A 20,493-nucleotide genomic window follows, 5' to 3' on the forward strand; every position below is an offset into this window, starting at 1 on the left:
AACAATGGCGTAGGCAGGCGCCGTGATGCCACCTTTAGGCCTCTCATTCCTGGATAATAGTCGGAAGCGGGACAATGCGGGACAGTTTGGGCAGCAGCCGGGGCCGCGACGCGCCCGTCACGCCCGACACGCCCGACAACCGCAACTGCATTGTGCTTTATTTGTACATTATAGAGTCACTTTTGTGCTCGACTATATTATATTCGCACACCTCATACGTTTGGGATTATTGTTGTGGTTGGATGAACTCGAATAATCACAGATGATCGTCTCATGGTGTTGTCAGTTATTTGTAAGCGATACTTGAAATGATCCGATTTAGGTTATTATGTGTAATTTTCTTTAAACTTTTAAAGCATTTAGTATGTGTATTAAATTACCGTTTAGGTAATTTTGTTTTTAATACTAGATACGCTTGCGTTTATACAGTCGTCGTTCCCTCCAAGACCATCATTAGAACAAAGAAACTTCGGTATTTCTAATTTCAGAATTTCAGGTAGCGCTGTAGCTGTGTGAGTATTTCACGTTGAGCATCTAGCTAGTGCGAACACAGTGCAGTTGTGCAGTGGGGTCACGCCCGGCCGCGCCCGCCAAATCACCGCACAATACGTGTTTGTGACGCTCCTCATGCTGTCAGACGCTATTCAATTTATGAAGTTCGTATAAGTCCGCTTTGTTTGCCAGCCACAACCGTTGTTGACCCTATGTCAACCTTTGTCGAGTATCAATGACAGTTATGTCTATCTGCACCGTTTTTATATCATCCAAAATTATTTAAACGTCCAGCAAATCCTTCACCATGCCTTGTCCCAATCTCAAATCCAGGTGACACAACGGAACCTCACATTTTCATAATTTGAAGCAAAAGGCAGAACAAACAAACCCTCGTAAATGACGCGTTAAATGCAATCAAACAACGTCATTATACACGAGTAGCTCGCTCGCTTCGGGTCCCTTACAAAAACTGATATAAAAAGTGGATATCAGTCAGCTGAAGTCAGACCGGTGACAATGCGGCCACACCGGGGATCTATTATACGCCGGGCGTCAATGGGACCCTTAAGAAATTTGTTACGAACACTTTGATAGGTGGCAGGGTATTGTTAGTTGGCGGGAACCGCAGCGGCCGGGGAGTCCGGGGCGCGGCACATATGTGCGACGTCGCGGGCTTGGGGTGGCGGAGCGTCGCTAAACGCCGATGTAGTTGCTCATTGTGTGCTGCTGCGGAGCCGGGAGCCGGGTGCACCCAGCCGCGCTCTATAGCCGACACTTTCATGTCTATCATAACCGCAGGGGTGTCAATATATGACACTGTTGTAAAGTCGAGTGCTATTAACGTGGGGACAGATTTATGTTACAAATTTTAATGGGCTGTTTATTTTGATATAAAAGTTATTGCGCGGTTGTTTGCTTTCGGTTTGTGTAAGCGTCATTCGAGATGGGCGGTTGTTAGGTATCCGTTATAAGGGTGTGTGCATATGAACTTGAAATGTTTTATTGCCTATGGAATGAAACCAAGGACATCTAAGAAATCAAACTTGAAGTACAAGAATGTACAGCACTGACATCATTCCTTACTACCGAGACATCAGCCGGCAAACACAGGTGAGCGCCCAACGGACGAATAAAGGAACAACTGCGAAACAGAAAAATAATAGAGTTTACAGGTTTTCCTCAAAAACATAACAAACATACATTGCATAGTTTGCATATAGGATGCCGGCCCCAGCACCCTAGTTATTATAACAAAAAAATACGCAGATGATCAATTAATTTCTATTCACAATTAAGTACCTAATCACTAACGTGGCAGACAGTACGAAGCTTTCAGTGTTGTGAGTTGAGTGTTTCAGTCAAACATCTATTCGTGTCATAAATTCACAAGTTGGGGTTTTCAGTGGCTATTTATGTAGTAACATATTATAGCTAAGTATTCTAAGAAATATTTAAGTGCACTTAACTTAGTATTTCAAATTGTGTTTTCGTAGCCGAATGATACAAAACAACTTTTCGTGGCGGTGGCTACGAAAATTACATTGTTTTCTGTTAATAAGAACTTGTTGTGAGGGAGAAATGTTCATTTTCTTTTGATGAACACAATAATCTAGTATTTTAAACAAAAAAATATTAGGTGTAGGTAACACAGTAGTGGATGTTATCAATGTTATAGCAAAAGCGGCAGTAAATCAAGATGATTTGCACTTTCATGTTGCATTTTAGGTCAAACAAGAGGTGAATAGATTTATCGTCGCCCTGAATATAGACAACAAACCCAAATCTATCCCTAGGTCTACTTTCCCGTTATCATCATCATCATCATCATCATCATCTCAGCCATAGGACGTCCACTGCTGAACATAGGCCTCCCCCTTTGATCTTCTTCCCGTTATATCTATACTCAATACCAAACGAAGTTGTCGTTTGATTAGAACCCATGGAACTTGTACGTCGGTCGCGTATTGAGCGTCATTAGATTACGCGTCACCACGCCCTCGTCGGCACATGTCGCGACGTAACTCGATTTTAAACTATGCAATTAGTTTGTGGCATTGCGGGGTGGCAAGCATTGCATTGTTATTATAGTCACGACTATTGTGCACTTATTAGAGGGAGCTTTAAGAATATTACGTAATATGGTTACAGTAATTTTGTTTTGTTTGCACGGAATATGAATAACAGGCGTGGTGAGGCTGTCACAACAATATAATTATGACTGCTTGTGCATCTTCGTAGTGATCGTTTGCTGTGTTAATCATCTAGTTTTTCACGATCGGAGATGAACCACACAAAGATTATCTTTCATGAAATTTTCGGACATGAAACGAAAATCATCTTTGATCTCAAAAGCGATGTGTAACAAACATAAATTTCCACTTAAACAAATAGGCTTATGTACAAAACTTCAGAACTCTTGCTTAATTTATTAAAAACACTAAAAAGCAAAAAAAAAAACCTAATACTTTTAGGTGCATTGGTCTAGAAGTCGGTATCTAGTGGATGTAGCAACGTTTATTTGCCATCTATCATGATAAGGTTGTCTTCAAGAGTACTTGAAACACAGATATCTCCTTGTATGGATATTTTACCAACAGATCATTGAAGATTAAGTATATTCTTATTTCAGACGGAGCACCGCACTTGCTGCGCGTGTGGCGAGGCGATCGCGGACCGCTTCCTACTGGAGGTGGGCGGCGGCGCGTGGCACACGGCCTGTCTGCGCTGCTGCGTCTGCGCAGTGCAGCTCGACCGCCATCCCTCCTGCTTTCTGCGAGACCGCCAGGTCTACTGCAAGCAGGACTATGCCAAGTGAGTACAAGAAGGAAGTCTACAGAACACTGCCATATGACGCCCGCAGAATTGATATAAACTCTTTTGTAAAAAAAGCGGGCATCTATGCGAAATCTTAGCTTTAACGACTTTATGTATGTTTCACAAGATTTTAATGACTGTAATTTGTTACTAGCATCAAATTGGACAGCAAGTCATGCAAAAGAATGTATTCTATAGACTTGCTAAGAAAGCGGTTAAAAAAACCTTGTTCTGGAATAATTCCTGGTAGAAAGTTCATATCAAGATTTAGCATAGGTGCTTTTTTTGCAAAAGAGTGTACCTACTTTGATACAATGACACGATATTATGATCTCTTTGAAGAAGAAAGTATAATGTACATTGCTGCATACGACGTTTTTTGACGTTTAGTTCACACGACCAAGAAATGTTTATGGAATGCCGGCTATAGTGTATTGGCTCTTAATTTCTTAAAAGTTAATGCTCAGCGAAATTTTCTTTTACTATTTTTTCTTGTCTATGATGTTTTCTATACAGTTTTCAAATACTTAAGTTTACGTGGAAATAACTGGGTAATTGAAGTTACCTGTCATTTCAGTATTCAGTTGTGATAATCTATCGGGTAACGGGGAAAAGCTCGATAAAAGCTTTCCTAAACCACGGTGTAATAAATACTGAATACAATACATTATACGTGTTAGCGGCGTTTCCAAGATAAACGCAATAAATATATGCATGAGAATAGCTCATTTACAGTTAAAATATACCTGCTTAATATAAATTGAAAACTAATGATTTATTCAATGATTTAAAAATCAACGGATATAAATATGCTTTCTGTCAGTTCAATGAAATCTTTATCAAGAGACGGAACTATAAATCAACGTTTTTATGATCTGTCAATAAGCTTATCCATTAAAATATTAATAAATATGAAGCTAACGATTTTCTGTGAAAACAAATAGGCAGTATATTTTGATGTCATCGTTATGGCGTCGCGCGTCGCTCCTCGCCGCACCCTTTTGTTTCTAGAGATGCCATAACTAAAAATAAGTTTAAAAGAAAATGATATTAGAAGTATATCAACTAGCACTCAAGTATAACTGATATATTTCTTTCGAACCTCTCTCGAGAACTTCCCGGAGGAGTAAAAAACTGTAACTGAAACAATACTGAAATTAAATAAATAATGTCGGGACACCTTTTCACACACGGTCGGTTAGCCCCACGCTAAGTTATTAATTAACTTGTGTTATGGGTGCTAACACAACTGATAAACTACATATAGCTACATATATACATATTTATAAATACATATTGTAACACCCAGACCACGACCAACAAGCATGCTCATCACACAAATGTCGATCGAACCGGGAATCGAACCCGGGACCTCAGATTCGGCAGTCCGGCTTGGTGACCTTTGCGCCACAGAGGTCGTCAAAACAAAAATACTTCAGAATTTTCATTTAGATTCTTCTTACTAAATGCGCTCTTGTTATTTTTAAAACTACTATAAAGAATAGTGTAGACCTTACAGTATGATAAGTCAAAATACGTGTATGGATATTTAGAGTTGTGGAAAAAAGGATGCTTAATAATTTTGAACTGCTTTTAAATTAGAATCTTTACTACAAAATGCTCAATCACGCTTAGCGGGAATTAAATATACTAATAAATATAAGAAATAATTTAGTTATAACTTCGTTTCGTTTTAATATTCAAATACACCTTTTTTGGCTTTGGAACTTATTCTTGAAGCCTTATAAGTACCTTCATGAAGATAAAACTGAAAATGTTTATTTTGCTTGTTAAAGTATGACTGGTGTTCTAATTAACAGTACGTATGCGAGTATGTACATACTAAATAAATTAAAAGGCTTTTAACCGCTCTATATAACAATCTACATAAAGTATATGGGCTTTTCAAACCTTTATTTCAGAACAAAGAACTTAGAAAGGAATATTACGATAAGGAATTGACAATATTGTAAAACCCTCATATTTATTGCTTAGTTCATAGCTATAGGGTTACCAGCTAGCTATGTATGTTCCTACTAGCTGCTCCAGGTAAATCCGAACTAACTACTTCAGATCTTTTACCCTCTATAACCAGGAAACCCCTCATGTCACATACGTAATATCGCAGCAGGGGTTGTTCCATTATGAAGACCATAGTGTGTGGTCTAGGGACATATGTTCTCGTCTCCTAATTTCAATAAAGGTCCCAAGTTTGGCCGGCGACGTTTATAGTGCCGCCGCCGGTCTACATGTTAATGATATTGGTTTTAATTAACCTGTTTGCTGCTTTTTATACAAATTCATTTGGTTTAAATTAAAGCGAGTATAAAGCTGTCTCTGTTAATGTATGAGAAGAGAAACTGGCTGTATCGGGCTGTGAGTACTTTGTTACTTAGGCGTATAGCGTGGGTGAATATTGTGGAGATTCCTGTAATACTGAAAGAAATATTTTTATAAAATACAATTACTAATTCATTGATATAGGTGCAAAATAAGAGAGTAGAGTGCCACATTGAATCTACCACATGAGTTTCAAAAAAAGCCGTTCGTGTAATTGGCAATTTCAAATAACATCGTCTTTCTGAAAAAAACTTAACAAATCGTGTATTATTTCTCTAATAGAATATAATCGAGTGCTATTATGTTTCACTAAGTGTATAAGTGTAGTGACTACACTTAATAGTTGAACTAGACTATATTTCCCATTGTTTTGTCTTTTCCCTTCAGAGCAGTAGGAAAGTCATTTTGTTCTCGATGTTTCTGAGGCATTCTTAATTACAAAGATTTGTGCTTTGTTAATTAATTTGAACAATGGTTGGTTCATAGGTGGATAATATTAAGCTGGTTATGCGTTTACGAGCATTGTGCTTTTGTACTTCTAGATAGACACACCTCATGAATCGCGCACAGAATATAAAAGTTGCATTTTCTTGTGATTTGCAATATTAGACGCGGTCCTTAGTTCTGATGTCTAGACGAATGCCGACCAATTTCCGCTCATCATTCATCAGAGTCAACGGCGCGGCCAGTCTCTCATGTTATAATTGAGCCATTAAACATTTTTTGTGTCGTTCAGTGCAGAATCGATTTCGCCATTAAAATAGAAGAAAATTGATAAAATTATTTCCACAAATTGTTTTCGAAAGAGAGGGAAAAAACGCGGACCTACACACATACACAGGGATCGTTTAGCTGAGCCGCGAGGTAATTCTTTTACAATACACTGCCTACGTCCAATTAACCTTAGAAATATACGAAGTCATCATTATCCGAGTCATTCGTGAAGAGTATAATGCGACCGAATGGTATGGTGTTGATTTGTAGGGAGGGCCGCTGGTTCGGCGCGGTTTCTCGCATCAGCCGGGTTGCGCTCGGCATGTATGAAGGAATGCGCGCAGGGTAGGCGGTCTGGTGTGCTGGCGACCTGTGACCTGCCCGCTGTGTGCGGCGCGGGCGCACGATGACGCACCACCACGCATGCGCCCTCGCGCCGACATCATCAACCACATACACGGCCTATCGACACGTGAAATCAATACCTGCGTTTAGTTATCATTTGAATACAAGCAGAAACACGAAAATAAAAACAGACCTAAAACAATAGTTGCTGGTGAAGAGTTGTGGTTAATACCTAAATAAACGATTAAGAGTCCAATTGATAATAGACAACCCAAATAAAATGCAAAAATTAGGATCCTTTAACTGCAGTACATATTCAGGGGACACAGTTGCATTAAATATTTTAAGAATGCCGTGTCTGTCACGGAATTTACAGACAATAGAACAAGTAATATACTCATAACTTAGAAATCGAAAGGGTAACAGGTGCGTGAGAACCTATTCTTATAAGTCAAAATAGAAAAAAAGAGGCCAATGTCCCTAAGAGAGGTTTTATTGAAAATCCGTCGGACGAGTGTGGAACAACAAAGCGGCCACGGGGAATGTTGCCAGTGATGAAAAAATACAGCGAGCGGGTCGTGACTTGCAACACTGTGGTTTTCATTTGTCATTTATTTTGATTGTGATAACTGGGTGCGACGTGGAACCATATATTTTAATCGAGAAGGCTTCGATTGGTGACGTGCTCGCGGCGGTGTTGCGTTTGTTGTCAACGGTCTCATCATGCCCAGCAGTGGGGGTGGTCTTTCCGATCCTACCAAGTTTGTCTTCATTTTACGTCTGAGACATCCCCTATACTATAATGAATGGTATAATGAAATTCAGTCACTTAACAAAAGTTTTTCAGTTTCCAAACTCATTGCTAATTTAGGTAATTCAGGTTATTTGGCTATTCAACACGGTGTCTTTGAATAAAAATAAGAGAGCTGGTTCTTTAAAAAAAGAGTATTCAAAGTGTCTGAGCAAATACAAATCAGGCCTTTTAGTGATTAGATGCTAGAACTGTTCTTAAGGGTTGATTCAGGAACTCTTAGATCGAATTATTGCAACGGCGCTTACTCCTTTCACGATTTTTATACAAGTACGTACACGTGAAATCGCAATACCCAAAATAGCAACTAGAAAGATTTCTATTCTATTCTAAAATGATTAGCACTCACAGAAAGCTGCTATGTACATCCGGCCACTTTCGGTGGGCCTACATAAGACCGGGATACTTTTAATTTGTACATGTGAGGCTTAGATCCCGTATTCGCCACATTTAAAAAATATTATTAGAGTCGCTAAACGATATTTAGGAAACTGTCCATATACTGCGAGTTACTATATACGATCCGTCATCGATCATTGTTTTGCGACTGGAGATGAATTTTGACATTAGCTTCATAATAATTATGTCAAATTCAATCTCTAATCTTAAAACTACGATGGATCGGTTATTGCAATCCGCACTTAGTAGTTTTTGGCCACGATCGACCAAGCCGGCGCCATCTAGTGCGTGAGCGCGCACATAGCTCTATCTTATTGATATCATAACAAATAGAGCTGTTTCTAGCCAATGCCCGTAGTTCTCTTGGCTTATCACTTCAACTAACAGTTCCATACTCAATCTTGAGTTTAATAAATATAGTGCTAAAAGTAGGAAAAAGAGTTATTTACGTACAATCACTAATGAAATAAAGCTTGTTTCAAGTTTGATTGATTAATCGTGACTAATCTTTAGGTAATGTTTATTATAATGTTTATTGGAACCAAAAAACAATTTTTACAATATATTTTGTGGTTACGGTAATAGCTACGATAGTTTAAAATAAACTGTGGTAGGTACTTACAAGTTGAATTTGAAACTGTCAGATCCACAATTAACACACACAAGGTACTTAAGCGTCTTCTATCTTAAGTCTTCTATCAGGTACCTACGCGAAAAAAGTGATGCAAAAGTTGCAATAAAAAGACCTTACCTCGAGCTCTTTATTATTTATTAGCTGAGGAACTTCAAAAAACTGACAAATATTTCGTAAGTTCGACAATGGGTAAACGTTTTCAGAAACCAATTAAAATTTAAATGCAGTGCTACGTCATAGGCAAAGTGTTGGTTGGATAGTCTCCTGTATGTTTTCGACCTGCATCTGACTGAAGAGCGTAAATAGCATCACATCGCCCTGACATTAGGAACAGAGCAGAGATTCCACGTCTCAACGATATTGAGTAATAATCAGCTCTGCGAACGTGTATGATTGGGTTCTTTGTAAGTTTGATTTATAGCTATCTACATGCCAAACCAGGCCGATACCGCGTAATAACGTGTTCTAAATAAACAGACCAATATTTACCTTGTAAAGTCAAGATTAATTATGCAGATGATTATTTTGGAGAAACCTAAGATTGATAAATATACTGTACACGGACGAGCATAGGGTAATTTTGACAACGGGATTGGGAATGTGGAGTTTGCAGCTTTGTTGGCGCCACCTTTTAAACCATAGTTTAATTTAGTAAAACTCTACCAAACATTTACTGTTACAGTCTCCTCAGTTACATTGTCAGTTCACCTTTGACCAGTGCTTTCATGTACAGTCAGGTTATAAAAATAATATATAGATCAAATAACCAATTTAAGTTTCCCATTAGCCCGCAGCTGGCGAATAATGTTGCCAGAGTAAAAAAAGACGATACATTCGGGTGCTCGTTAAAATGTGAGTCGTGTCACAGTTTAAATAATATTTGTGTGTTGTGGCGCGTATAACGAGCAGTGTTGCCAGCGTAAATCTGCGATGGCCGGCGGCAAATGCGGTGATTGCTTTCGTTGATGTATCATCTGTTTATTGTTTGTTTAGCGCGTCTTTTTGTTTGGTAGCCGTGGCGGCGCTTGAGCATGTCACGCGGATACGCTCACGAGGCCTCTCCTGTCACTGGCTTAGTTCTCGACAGGATTTGTTTTGATTGCAGCTAGAGTCTTATTAGGGATCTTATTGTGATTTCAAATTTCATGAAGTTGGTTTTGAGGGATTTTGAGACAACGATTAGAATTTAACAACATTAACTGCAAACCGTATCTGAAAAAATCTTTTATTAAGTTAACTAAAAGCTACATTCGGGATCGGATATTGATGCTATCAGCAACTGATAAATGTGACGATTATATTGGGCACACATAATGATCTCAATTTCATATCCGCGAGTCACATATCAGCGCAGACGCACGCGATGTCCCGCCCACGCCTCGCCGCCGCAAATGCGCGCGCCGTGTCTTATGTAAATGCACCATGTCCACTCTTGGCTTTAATTAATCTCTAGCCGCATAAATAAGCCCTGCCTTAGATCGATCCATAGAGTATAAACAATGGTTACTCGATTTGGTGTGTCGTTATCATAATTCGAATTGGTATATCGATAATCCAAGCTTCACTTGTAAGCTAGGCTGGCTGATTGAATATTATAAATTCTAATTTTATTTTTTCTTGAATTATTTTTGTAACTGTCCATGTACCCTATGAAATGCTTTGTATAGGCTGTATGCCTATGAAAATTAATTTTTAGGCTAGCTGTCAATAAATTGAGTTACAGTTGTTTGTTGTTAATAGAGTTACTCAGTTACTTCATACATAAAATACTCACCAACCCACCTTAAAAGCTTAAACCGTCTAAGTAGATACGAGTACGATAGAGAGATGTGAATATCATGAAGAGACAAAAGAAGAAAAAATCGTACACAGTAAGATCAGATGATCAAGATCAGTGCAGTTGTTATTGCAAGTTATGTAGGTCGCAGTGTGCTAATGTGCACACACCTTAACATCGCATCGGTGGTAACTTCTGTTGTTACTGGATTTACAATTATTATTCTCTCTTACTTGTTTCCTATTTACATAGAATTAACGACCGCCAATAAAGTTCTTGAATTCAAAACAAACTAAGATCATTGAATACATTTTCTTTTAGGCGAGCTTACAATCTCGTAGAGCTGAACAAATATAATCGATTTGCCTCCATAGATCATGTACGTGATCACAGAAAATATATGTGTCATTATATCTTATAAAAGCAAAGTAATTAAAAATGTTATAGTAACAAATCAGTCGTCGATATTCATAAAGGTTATATTATTAGTGGCGCATTGTATCAGCCGCGCGACCATCGGTCAGCGCGTCGCCCGCGGCGGCTGACAGTGACTCCAAATTGTTCAAACAAACTGAGGAATAACGCTGCGATATATCTCGCGTGGTGTTGTATCTAAAACAAATAAGTTAAATCATGTGTTGGACGCAAGGAGGAGGACAGAGCAGAACGCCACGCTGAATGGATATTAAATGTGAGGGTGGCAGGGGAGAGGCGCGGCGCGGAAAGTAATCAACGAGCGACGATTTATGAGCGAGCCGCGGGCGAACCGCTCTGCGCCCGCGCACTACACGCACCCGATTTTGTCAAACGCCCTCGGGTCACTCGGATTTGGTCATCCGTTTAATAAACAGAAATACCGAACGGTTTACACTGTAAATCAGATAGCGGCGTAAGGTTAGACCCCCCGAACCACATGAATAGGGAACGCGCTTATCAGCGCCGGGTACGCGACATCTTCATTATCGCCGAGTGTTAAAACTTGTTAATCTGTCACTTAGTTAATTATTATGCGAGGGCCGCAGTTAATTGATTCAGCCGACGACAAAATGTTAATAAGCGGTGATAGCGGTGGTGAAACGGTGCTTCTGTCCAGAGACGCTACGTTTTGAAATGCAAATTGTGCTTTTGGAATATTGGTGTGGATAGCGCCGATAAGAGACGGGACTGACTGAATTAATATACGTGTAACACGCGATTTTGCACTTTGTGTACAGCTGTGCTATCGATAGCCTGCGTGCGCCTGTGTTCGTACTGCTGTCGTCACGCCGCCCCACGCTGTGTGCGTGCGTCCTTTAATGCAACTAATATATTTTTATATGCTAATGGAGTTCATTTTATCCCACTTCGGTGATTACTTAATAGTACGGCTGCGAAGTGGGCAATTCAAGACTAGTTAATCTGATTGCTCACCTGTAAGTGTCCATTATAAAGTAATTAGATAAATATAAAACTTGGGAGTTTTATTGCTCCAAGTGCAATTCCCATAGACTTTCGTTAAGTGGTTTTGCGAAATATGTTTTAATTACTTACTTTGTCAAAGCTAAGCCTACAAAGCAGAAGAGTAACTAATAACCTAAGTAGTCTTTAGAGTTGCTAGAATATAGTCACCCCAGGTAAACAAACGAATACATAGTTTTAAATTTTCGAGAGAAGCTCTCAATTTGTCGGGGTTTCCATCAAATCCTGATCTGGTGGTTTGGAACTGTGTGCCGAATATACGTATCCATGTAGAAATACTTACTTAATTTTCCGAATCGGTCTACGCCGTCACGAGCAATCGATGTAAGTACCATCACAAAAAACACAGCTTTATTAAGAACCTCCAAATCGTCCTTTATTAAAAGTCGGTTAAGAAAAAGATGCAAGTGTATCAAACCTTGATATGAAATGAAGCGGTTTAAATACTTCTCTGATAAATGACAGCTTCATTACCACATTAGGAGAAATTAATTCACGGAGAGACGTCGGGAGCCTCGGCCGGGAGCCGCCTTGCGCCAAATGTATAAAAAACAAACAGGTCCGTTTTAATGTTCGCGTTAAGTGATATGATAGCGTGTTAATGGTGTGTTGCATGCGTTTATTTAATTAATTAAATATGAAAGGCTTGCGAATCGTAATGAGGGTCGGAGCCGGCGCGCTTGATACTCGACAGCCTCCTAACAGAATTAGATTCCGCAGCTTAACAATATCTAAACGTTTTAATTTTAAATATTCTTTGTTTTTCAAAGTAGTAAAACACAAACAATAAGTTAAATATGAGTAGTACTGTTTACAAGCAGTTTGTAGTATGCCTGTGTCCCTTCAGACGGACGGACGGGATATTTCTATGACAACGTTCAAGAAATAGCGGCAGTTGTTTAATTAATAAAATTCATTAGATTTCAATTGTCATGTTAAAGCTGTAAATAATAAAAATACATTTATTTGAAATTGATGATAATAGTTTATTTAGAAGTAAAGCAAGGTGGTGCGCACCTTGCAGTTTGCTTCCCACCCACCGCAGTGACGGCGTTTTAATTCCAGCTCCATCGTAAAGCATAGTAACGAGATTACTACAGAAACAATTATTGCAGAACTAGCTGTTGCCCGCAACTTCGTTTGCGTGGGCAATATAGAATCGTCAAAATACTACTTATCCCGTAGGTGCATTCTTTCACGTGACAGTATAATTAGGATTAGCACTTAGCAGTCGCATAGATTCAATGATCAAGGTTGTGTTGTGGATGTGACCATTTATCTAAACAAAAGAAGTAAAGTTTGTGACGTTGTGAATATCTCTGGATCTAGTCAGCCAATTTGGAAAATTATTACGTATGGTGCGTAAGTAATTTTCACAGGAAACAGCTATAATCTATGTCTATATGCTTTGAGTCTGACAAAGCTGTCATTTGTACATTTTCTGCAGCTGCTGTGACTAATCAGAAGCCAGAAAGTCTGTCAGTCTTACCATGGATAATGTCTTGTAATGTGACTGGATTGAAGAGATCAGATAGGTAGTCGCTCCAAGCAAAATATTGGTACTCGAACAGATTCGGCGACTGGAAGCCAACACCAACATAGTTGGGGAATAGCTGGATGGATGATGAAATGAGTCATCATCATCAGCAGGCGCATAGGGTAGGATAGTTTCACTTACTCACTATGGTAAGGCTGACCCCACATTAGGCGTGCGCGATCCTCGGGCGTGTGAGTAGCGCGGGCGGGCGTCGCGAGCGCGCTGCGTGAACATCGCGTTTTGCTGCCCTGCGGCATGTGTGAAGAGTGCAAGCGACGCGCTCGAGGCGAGCACGCGGCGCTCGAGTTGCGTTCTTACCCCTTCGCCCGCTATCCCCGCCGCCCGCTAAACGCCTTAGCAGTTAAACGTCAAGGAGAGCGGCGCGTGCGCGCCGCGAGCGCGCTGCAAGTGCCGCAGGGCAGCAAAACGCGACGCTCACGCGGCGCGCTCGCGACGCACGCGCGGCGCCCGCGCTACTCACACGCCCGAGGATCGCGCACGCCTAATGTGGTGGCCTAAGCTGGGACTCCACCGAAATGTTTGCATTAGTTCACGAATAGGCAAAATGTACGTATCTGAGAGAGTCCACTTCATGTGTTCGTACTTGAAACCTGCAGTTTTGCCAAGATTTTCAAAATGTACGCTCGCAATTTGTCATTTCTTGGTGGAGCCAGCAAATCAAAAGAAACATAAGTGTTGTATACTGTGCGTCACTATCGCACACTGGGAAAATTTCGCTCTTCCGGAGGACGTTTATATACCATATTTTGTGTCACACGTAAACAGGACGTAAGTATCCACCGAAACACTTTCAAAGATCTGATGAACGAACAAATCAGACCTGACTTGGTCACCTGGGGCCAATCAGAGCTCTATGAAGCGATAATACGCTTTGGCTCCTACTGTTATTGTGGTTTCTGAAAATTTATTCACCTCATTCAACGATGAATGTAATTCTGATGGTACTATTAAGAACACTTGCTTAGCGCAGAAGCTGACGTTGGCAGGTCAACTCTTTTGACTTCTCGAATAGGATACCATTGGTTTTTGTGCAATGCACACCTGCAATGCATTCTGGATTAGGATAGGATATAGGTGGATAGGATTTGCAACAGAGAACAATTCTGTCTTTGTAATTGAATGATATCAAACGTAGTTTTATATAAAAGGTTTTTTTTTAGACTTGGCTCGGGTCTAACTGAGACTGTTCGTAATCGTGAACAGTGTATTAATTGCGATCGGAAGTTGAAAGTAAGCATGTCTCTGGTATGCGACGTGTATTTTGTACGTTTTCAGACGCGATAAGGCAGCTCCCATTTCTTATCTGCACTTTGTATCTGGGCTGGTTTTTAAAGCTACAGAAGCCTACATTATCTCACGCTTAGCAGCGCTTGCGAGAGATAGATCCTGATTTCTTCTAGGATTAAGTTTTCATATTTTGCATCAGAAAAAATAATACTATACACTCAAAGTAATTTGTTTAAGGCCACCACATTAGTGGAAGATAAGCTAAACTATGTTTATGAAAAAATCCTGATATGAACTCCATCTGTAACTTTAAATTATAATTAATTGTTCCACTAAAGTCATCATTTTTGACATAATGTTCAAAAAATAATTTAGATGGCACCGTTTTAAATTTGGCTGAGATCTATTAATTTTCCTTTCATCAAGGTAATAATTATAGTTGGATTTTGATGTGGCACGGCAAACTGACAAACACTATTGAAATGTCTATCGAAAAATTACACTACGTGTTAAAATATGGTGAATTACGGAAAATACACAACTCCATCTATTGAAATAATAGTATATAAAGAATGTAAATGGTAATTCATTGTTATTTACCACCTCGCTTCTTGATGTATTTTATTTACCACAGATGGAGCTACTTTAACCTGTACTGTTTTGTCAAACAGATTGCGTGTCGTAATATTTTACATCTTGAATTCACTAAATTAATCATATCTTTTGATAGAGTGAACCGATTTCGATGAAACAAAGCCTAAGTAATACCCCAAGTTACGTAGAACTTTTGTATATAAGCATTGTCTGCATTAAATTCGTAGATTTTACGTGAATCCCGAACAAACAATCACTTTCTACAGATTTATTATATGTATAGACAGACTATAATGACCCATAAACCTTATTGGATATAAATAAGAACTCTGTTTAACCTCACATATGTGCTACGAGTAGTTATATTCAGACCCACAGGACTCGTAGCGAATGTTCGCAAGCGTTTTTGAAATTCTAATTTATACGCGTGGATAAATGTGACGTAGGTTTTGGACATGATAGCAAGAAAGTATGTTTACCAAAACTGTTCTTACCAAATGAGAAATCTCAGACTTATTTAGTTTTTCAATTAGTAGAGCCTGCGTATAGTTTTCGTCACATTGATATGCACGTTTGTATATGTGCAGTGTTTTGTTTGTACATTGACTACAATGAAGTCCAGGCTCTCATTAGCTAATTTTGGAGTGGCACGGTTACCTGACGAAAACTGTACGCAGACCCTGCAGTGCTGGGCGACGATATCACAATTATTGCTGGCGAATACTTTTTAAATTGTATATGGAATGTGCCTTGCGAAACCACAATAATAGCTGTTGATATATCAATGACACCGACAAGGTCCCGCTATCGAGAGCCGATTGGATCGATATCACAATACACCGATTAGAAACATTTTGTATGCATGAGCTACAATTAAAAACCTTTTGCAGGTTATAATCGTCGTTTTTTAGAATCAACACCATCGTTTGATGAAGTTGGCAAAAAACAAAACACGACTCACAGCAGTCGTACAGCACGCTCTGTTAAACTGACAAACCATCCAGTGGAAAGTTTCCTATCTCCGACGGTTTAACAAACATTTGATTTGTTTTTGCTTGTTAGAAAGTTTCACATATTTTACAATTCTGTCCATTTAAAATCAACAAACCCATATCGTAAACAATATTTTTCTTCGTCCTCCACACTTTTAATTGCCGAGTTTAATTAAAATTCCCCATCTTTTAAAGGTCACTAAAATATTTAAGCAATTATTGTTGTGCTCTTTTTCAATGCATAATAATTAGAGTTATTTCCAATAACAATATTCTTCGGACTGATAACCATAAATTATATCCCTTCGATCCAATGTATGTATGTTCTGTGTCTACTATTGACCATTACGTAGTCCTGTTACGAATACTTTATTTAATACATATTTTTTTTAATGCTGTTCTGTCGTCAATAACATTATGCAAATGCTGTCGACTGTCGGTGTCATTCTCTTGCGTGTGCGTGTCGAGTTGGGCAGCGATGTTGGTGTGACCGCCAGGGTGACGTGTGTGTTTGCGCAGGAGCTTCGGCGCGAAGTGCTCCAAGTGCTGCCGCGGCATCTCGTCGTCAGACTGGGTGCGGAAGGCGCGGGAGCAGGTCTACCACCTGGCCTGCTTCGCGTGCGACGCCTGCGGCCGCCAGCTCTCCACCGGCGAACAGTTCGCCTTGCATGAGGACAGGGTGCTCTGCAAGCCACATTATCTTGAAACCCTTGATGGAGGATCCATTTCATCAGATGGTGAGTGGTCTCAATCAATCTGTCCTTTTAGTCTTGATTTTTGGATCGTTGAATTCCCCAGAAGCTCCCATCCCTTAACAAAGACAATACACAGTCATCATCCTCCGAGCCTTTTTCCCAAACTATGTTGGGGTTAGCTTCCAGTCTAACCGGATTCAGCTGAGTACCAGTGCTTTACAAGAAGAGACTGCCTATCTGACCTCCTCAACCCAGTTACCCGGGCAACCCGATACCCCTTGGTTAGACTGGTGTCAGAATTACTGGCTTCTGACTACCCGTAACGACTGCCAAGGATGTTCAATGACAGCCGGGACCTACAGTTTAACGTGCCATCCGAAACACAGTCATTGGTGTCTAAGATATACTTAGAAAGTACATACAAACTTAGAAAAGTTGCATTGGTACTTGCCTGACCTGGAATCGAACCCGCGCCCTCATACTCGAGAGGTTGGTTCTTTGCCCACTAGGCCACCACGACTTTTTAGAATCACAAAGACAATACACAGTATTACTTTGGAATTCCCTTATGACAATCGAAACCACGTAGATAATGTTAAACAATATTTGCAAAAACAATGTGAACCACAGACGGGTGCGACTCAGAAGGTTACCACAAGAGCAAGGCGAAGCGGGTGCGCACCACATTCACGGAGGAGCAGCTGCAGGTGCTGCAAGCCAACTTCCAACTGGACTCGAACCCCGACGGCCAGGACTTGGAGCGGATCGCCCAGGTCACAGGCCTCAGCAAGCGAGTCACGCAGGTGTGGTTCCAGAACAGCCGCGCGCGACAGAAGAAACACCAGCATACCGGGAAGGGGAAGCAAGGCCAATGTTAGTATAACCAGAACAAGGTTGTATGGTAGGAAGTATGTGCCTCGTTCATGACAAAAGATTTAATACGTTTTGAACATTCCTGTCTTGGGATTTGTCCAGATTCTGAGTTTTGATAAGATGCACATATTTTCTATTGCTATTAAAAATAGCGTATTTTTCACACAATGCACTTTTGGCGAATTATCTCAATATCATATTGGTATCACTTGCCTAGCGAGTGTGTGCTCAGCGAATGGTTTCGTCTGTGTTATCGTTTCATGTGTTTACGTGTTTGGTGTGTTACACAGTGGTGTCCCGAGACGCGGACCCGGCGGGGTTTGGTCGGCCCATCAACCTGCACCTCACCTACTCCTTCCAGAACAAGCCACCTTTTGTTCCAATAGGTAAGCACTAGGATTCACTTCTGTTACGTTACCTTCAGTTATTAGCTGCAGACATAAATGGTAATAATGTTATTCTGTTTGCAGATGGAACGTCTTTCACGGATTCCTCAATGGATGAGCTGTCAGAGGACTCGTCGATCCACTGCATGCAGAGTGAAGTGTGAGCTTGCGAGCATTTGCATCCTCGGCGTCACAGTGGCGCCATCTGTACATAATATACTCGCCATATCTTACAACGTACATACAAGTCTCTAATACTGCTAGATATTGCCATGTACAACACAAGTAGTGTATGTTCGAAATTCGGCATGTTTGCCATAGGTCTTACTACTTTCTCGTATTAATGCAATGTTTTTAGAACTGGTGCAAGCCAGTTGTAGCTAGTTTGGATCATCCTGCTAAACTAATGTTAATATATCTGCAGTTTCTGAAACTAACATTAAAATGTTTAATATTAATATACCTGTAATTCGAGACTTGTTATTCCCGGGTAAGAATTTTTCATTGACACGTATTTATTTAAAATAATGGATAGCAAAGTTTATATAAGAATCTGTGAGAATCATTGTAACTAGCTTTGAAATTAATGTAAACTATAAGTTTCCACTCATTTTATGTAATGTACATAGTTATATTTATTTATTTATTTGTTTCTAGTTACTGTGATACATTCTCGATCGATTATTTATAATTGATGACTTGTTAAATTGCAATTCAGTTCTGACTTTCATCTTATGTCATGCATCTTACACATACTTTAAAGTAGTTAAGTGCCAAATTGTAATTATAGGAGGAACCTAAGTAGTCCAAAATAAAGCAATATAACTTGAGAGAGTGTAAGCAGCTTCGTGTTCTTGTAGGTGTATTTATTAATTACATAATCTCAATAGTTTTATTAAAGTCTAAGATAATAGTACCTACCTTCGTATATCTAAATGTAATTGAGAGAAAATTTATTGTCACAGCTGCTACGTATCCTGTCTCGGAGGTTTACTGCAGAGTCTTTGCATATCGACTGGACACGTAAACAAAAGACAACTGAATCGATTTGCCGACTCAACCTTTTATACTAGTTCAAGAACATATTAGGCACCCGCACAGTAAACATAAACAGTAATAATATCAATCCAATGTCAAAATGTAAATCCTACTATTAATATAAACGCAAACGTTGGTAAGAATGTCCGTTTTTACTTATTGACACAAAAACCACTGAATGGATTTTGACGAAACTTGACAGTAACATAAATAACATTTAAGCTACTTTATATAAATTTGCGGGAAACAGTTCCCTCGGGAATTTATTAATTAATAATCTTGGTGTTTTCTTACTGACTAAAATTAAGTCGTAGGTACCTTTGAAAATCATAATCATAATTTATTTCTATATGTTTTGTAAAAAGTAGATGCGTAAGTTATCCAGCAATTCTAGTTCTTGTATCTGTCAATTACATTGCTACATGCTAATATAAAGCGTCTACCGAGTATACATTGGATGTTGTTGGGTAGTGTAAATATAAAACTTATGTGCTTAATTATTTTTTGTATATAAAGCGTAAAAGCATAAGGGGCTGCAACGGACGAACCAGGACAGTGGACCTTCTTATAGTTTATAGTTCATGGTACTTATTGTATTCGACATTGGTAACAAACGTGAACTAAGTTCAAGTTGTTTAACATAACATTGTCATGGATTTTAGCCCTGTGCTATTTCCTTAGGAATGATGCCATGTCTCATAATATATCACGCTGACAAATATTCATGTAATGGTTTTTAATATTTTTCTTCAGGTCGCATTCTTAATGTGTAATCTTCGAACGTTGAACGTAAAAATAAGAATATTTCCAGTCGAAGAATTACCTTCATAACAAATGAAAAATATCAAAAACCCAATTTATATTTGAATCAATATCATGGTATCCAACTTAAAGCAACTTCTAGTAGCTATTTAGTGTGACGTAAGCATGATTAGCTATACTTAGGGTGCGTCTCTACACGGTGCAAGTAGCTTGCGCATGTTGAGGCACATGCATTTTAAAAACGTCCGGATATAGTGACTCGCCCACTTGCGCATGCGTACTTGCTCCAACTACTTGCACCGTATATTCGCACCCTTAACCAGACTTCTGTACGCCAACTTACTCGCTCGTCTGCCACCCCCTTATGTTTTCACGCAGCATAAGATCAATTAATTTATGACGGTAGATTAAATGACATGTAGTGCGCCATCTTGTCATTTTATTGTAATTAATTAGTTGCTAAAAGTACTAGGTACTTAAGTTTATTCTGTCTGTACAAATTTTTAAATATATTATGTTGGTTATTTATTGTTTTATTTTCAAAACCCCGATGTTGTTAATGGACAAGCGAGTCGAAACAC

General features: G+C 39.4%; 1 protein-coding gene across 1 annotated transcript; it reads left to right on the top strand.

The window, feature by feature from the left end:
* Nucleotides 1–1,551: 1,551 nt before the first annotated feature.
* LOC124645231 (LIM/homeobox protein Awh) lies at nucleotides 1,552–20,436 on the top strand. Its single transcript, XM_047185021.1, has 6 exons — nucleotides 1,552–1,605; nucleotides 3,125–3,306; nucleotides 16,678–16,895; nucleotides 17,484–17,726; nucleotides 18,017–18,112; nucleotides 18,197–20,436. Exons 1-6 carry the CDS (start codon nucleotides 1,552–1,554, stop codon nucleotides 18,274–18,276), a joined length of 873 nt encoding a protein of 290 aa, XP_047040977.1. The 3' UTR covers nucleotides 18,277–20,436.
* Nucleotides 20,437–20,493: the final 57 nt, after the last annotated feature.

The sequence above is a fragment of the Helicoverpa zea genome, chromosome 31, assembly GCF_022581195.2.
Source record: "Helicoverpa zea isolate HzStark_Cry1AcR chromosome 31, ilHelZeax1.1, whole genome shotgun sequence".
Classification (NCBI taxonomy): domain Eukaryota; kingdom Metazoa; phylum Arthropoda; class Insecta; order Lepidoptera; family Noctuidae; genus Helicoverpa; species Helicoverpa zea.

Coding starts and splice junctions, on each gene's coding strand:
- LOC124645231 (XM_047185021.1), top strand. CDS start 1,552: ATGTACAGCACTGACATCATTCCTTACTACCGAGACATCAGCCGGCAA. Junction 17,727..18,016: donor GAAGGGGAAGCAAGGCCAAT/GTTAGTATAACC, acceptor TGTGTTACACAG/TGGTGTCCCGAGACGCGGAC. Junction 18,113..18,196: donor GCCACCTTTTGTTCCAATAG/GTAAGCACTAGG, acceptor TTCTGTTTGCAG/ATGGAACGTCTTTCACGGAT.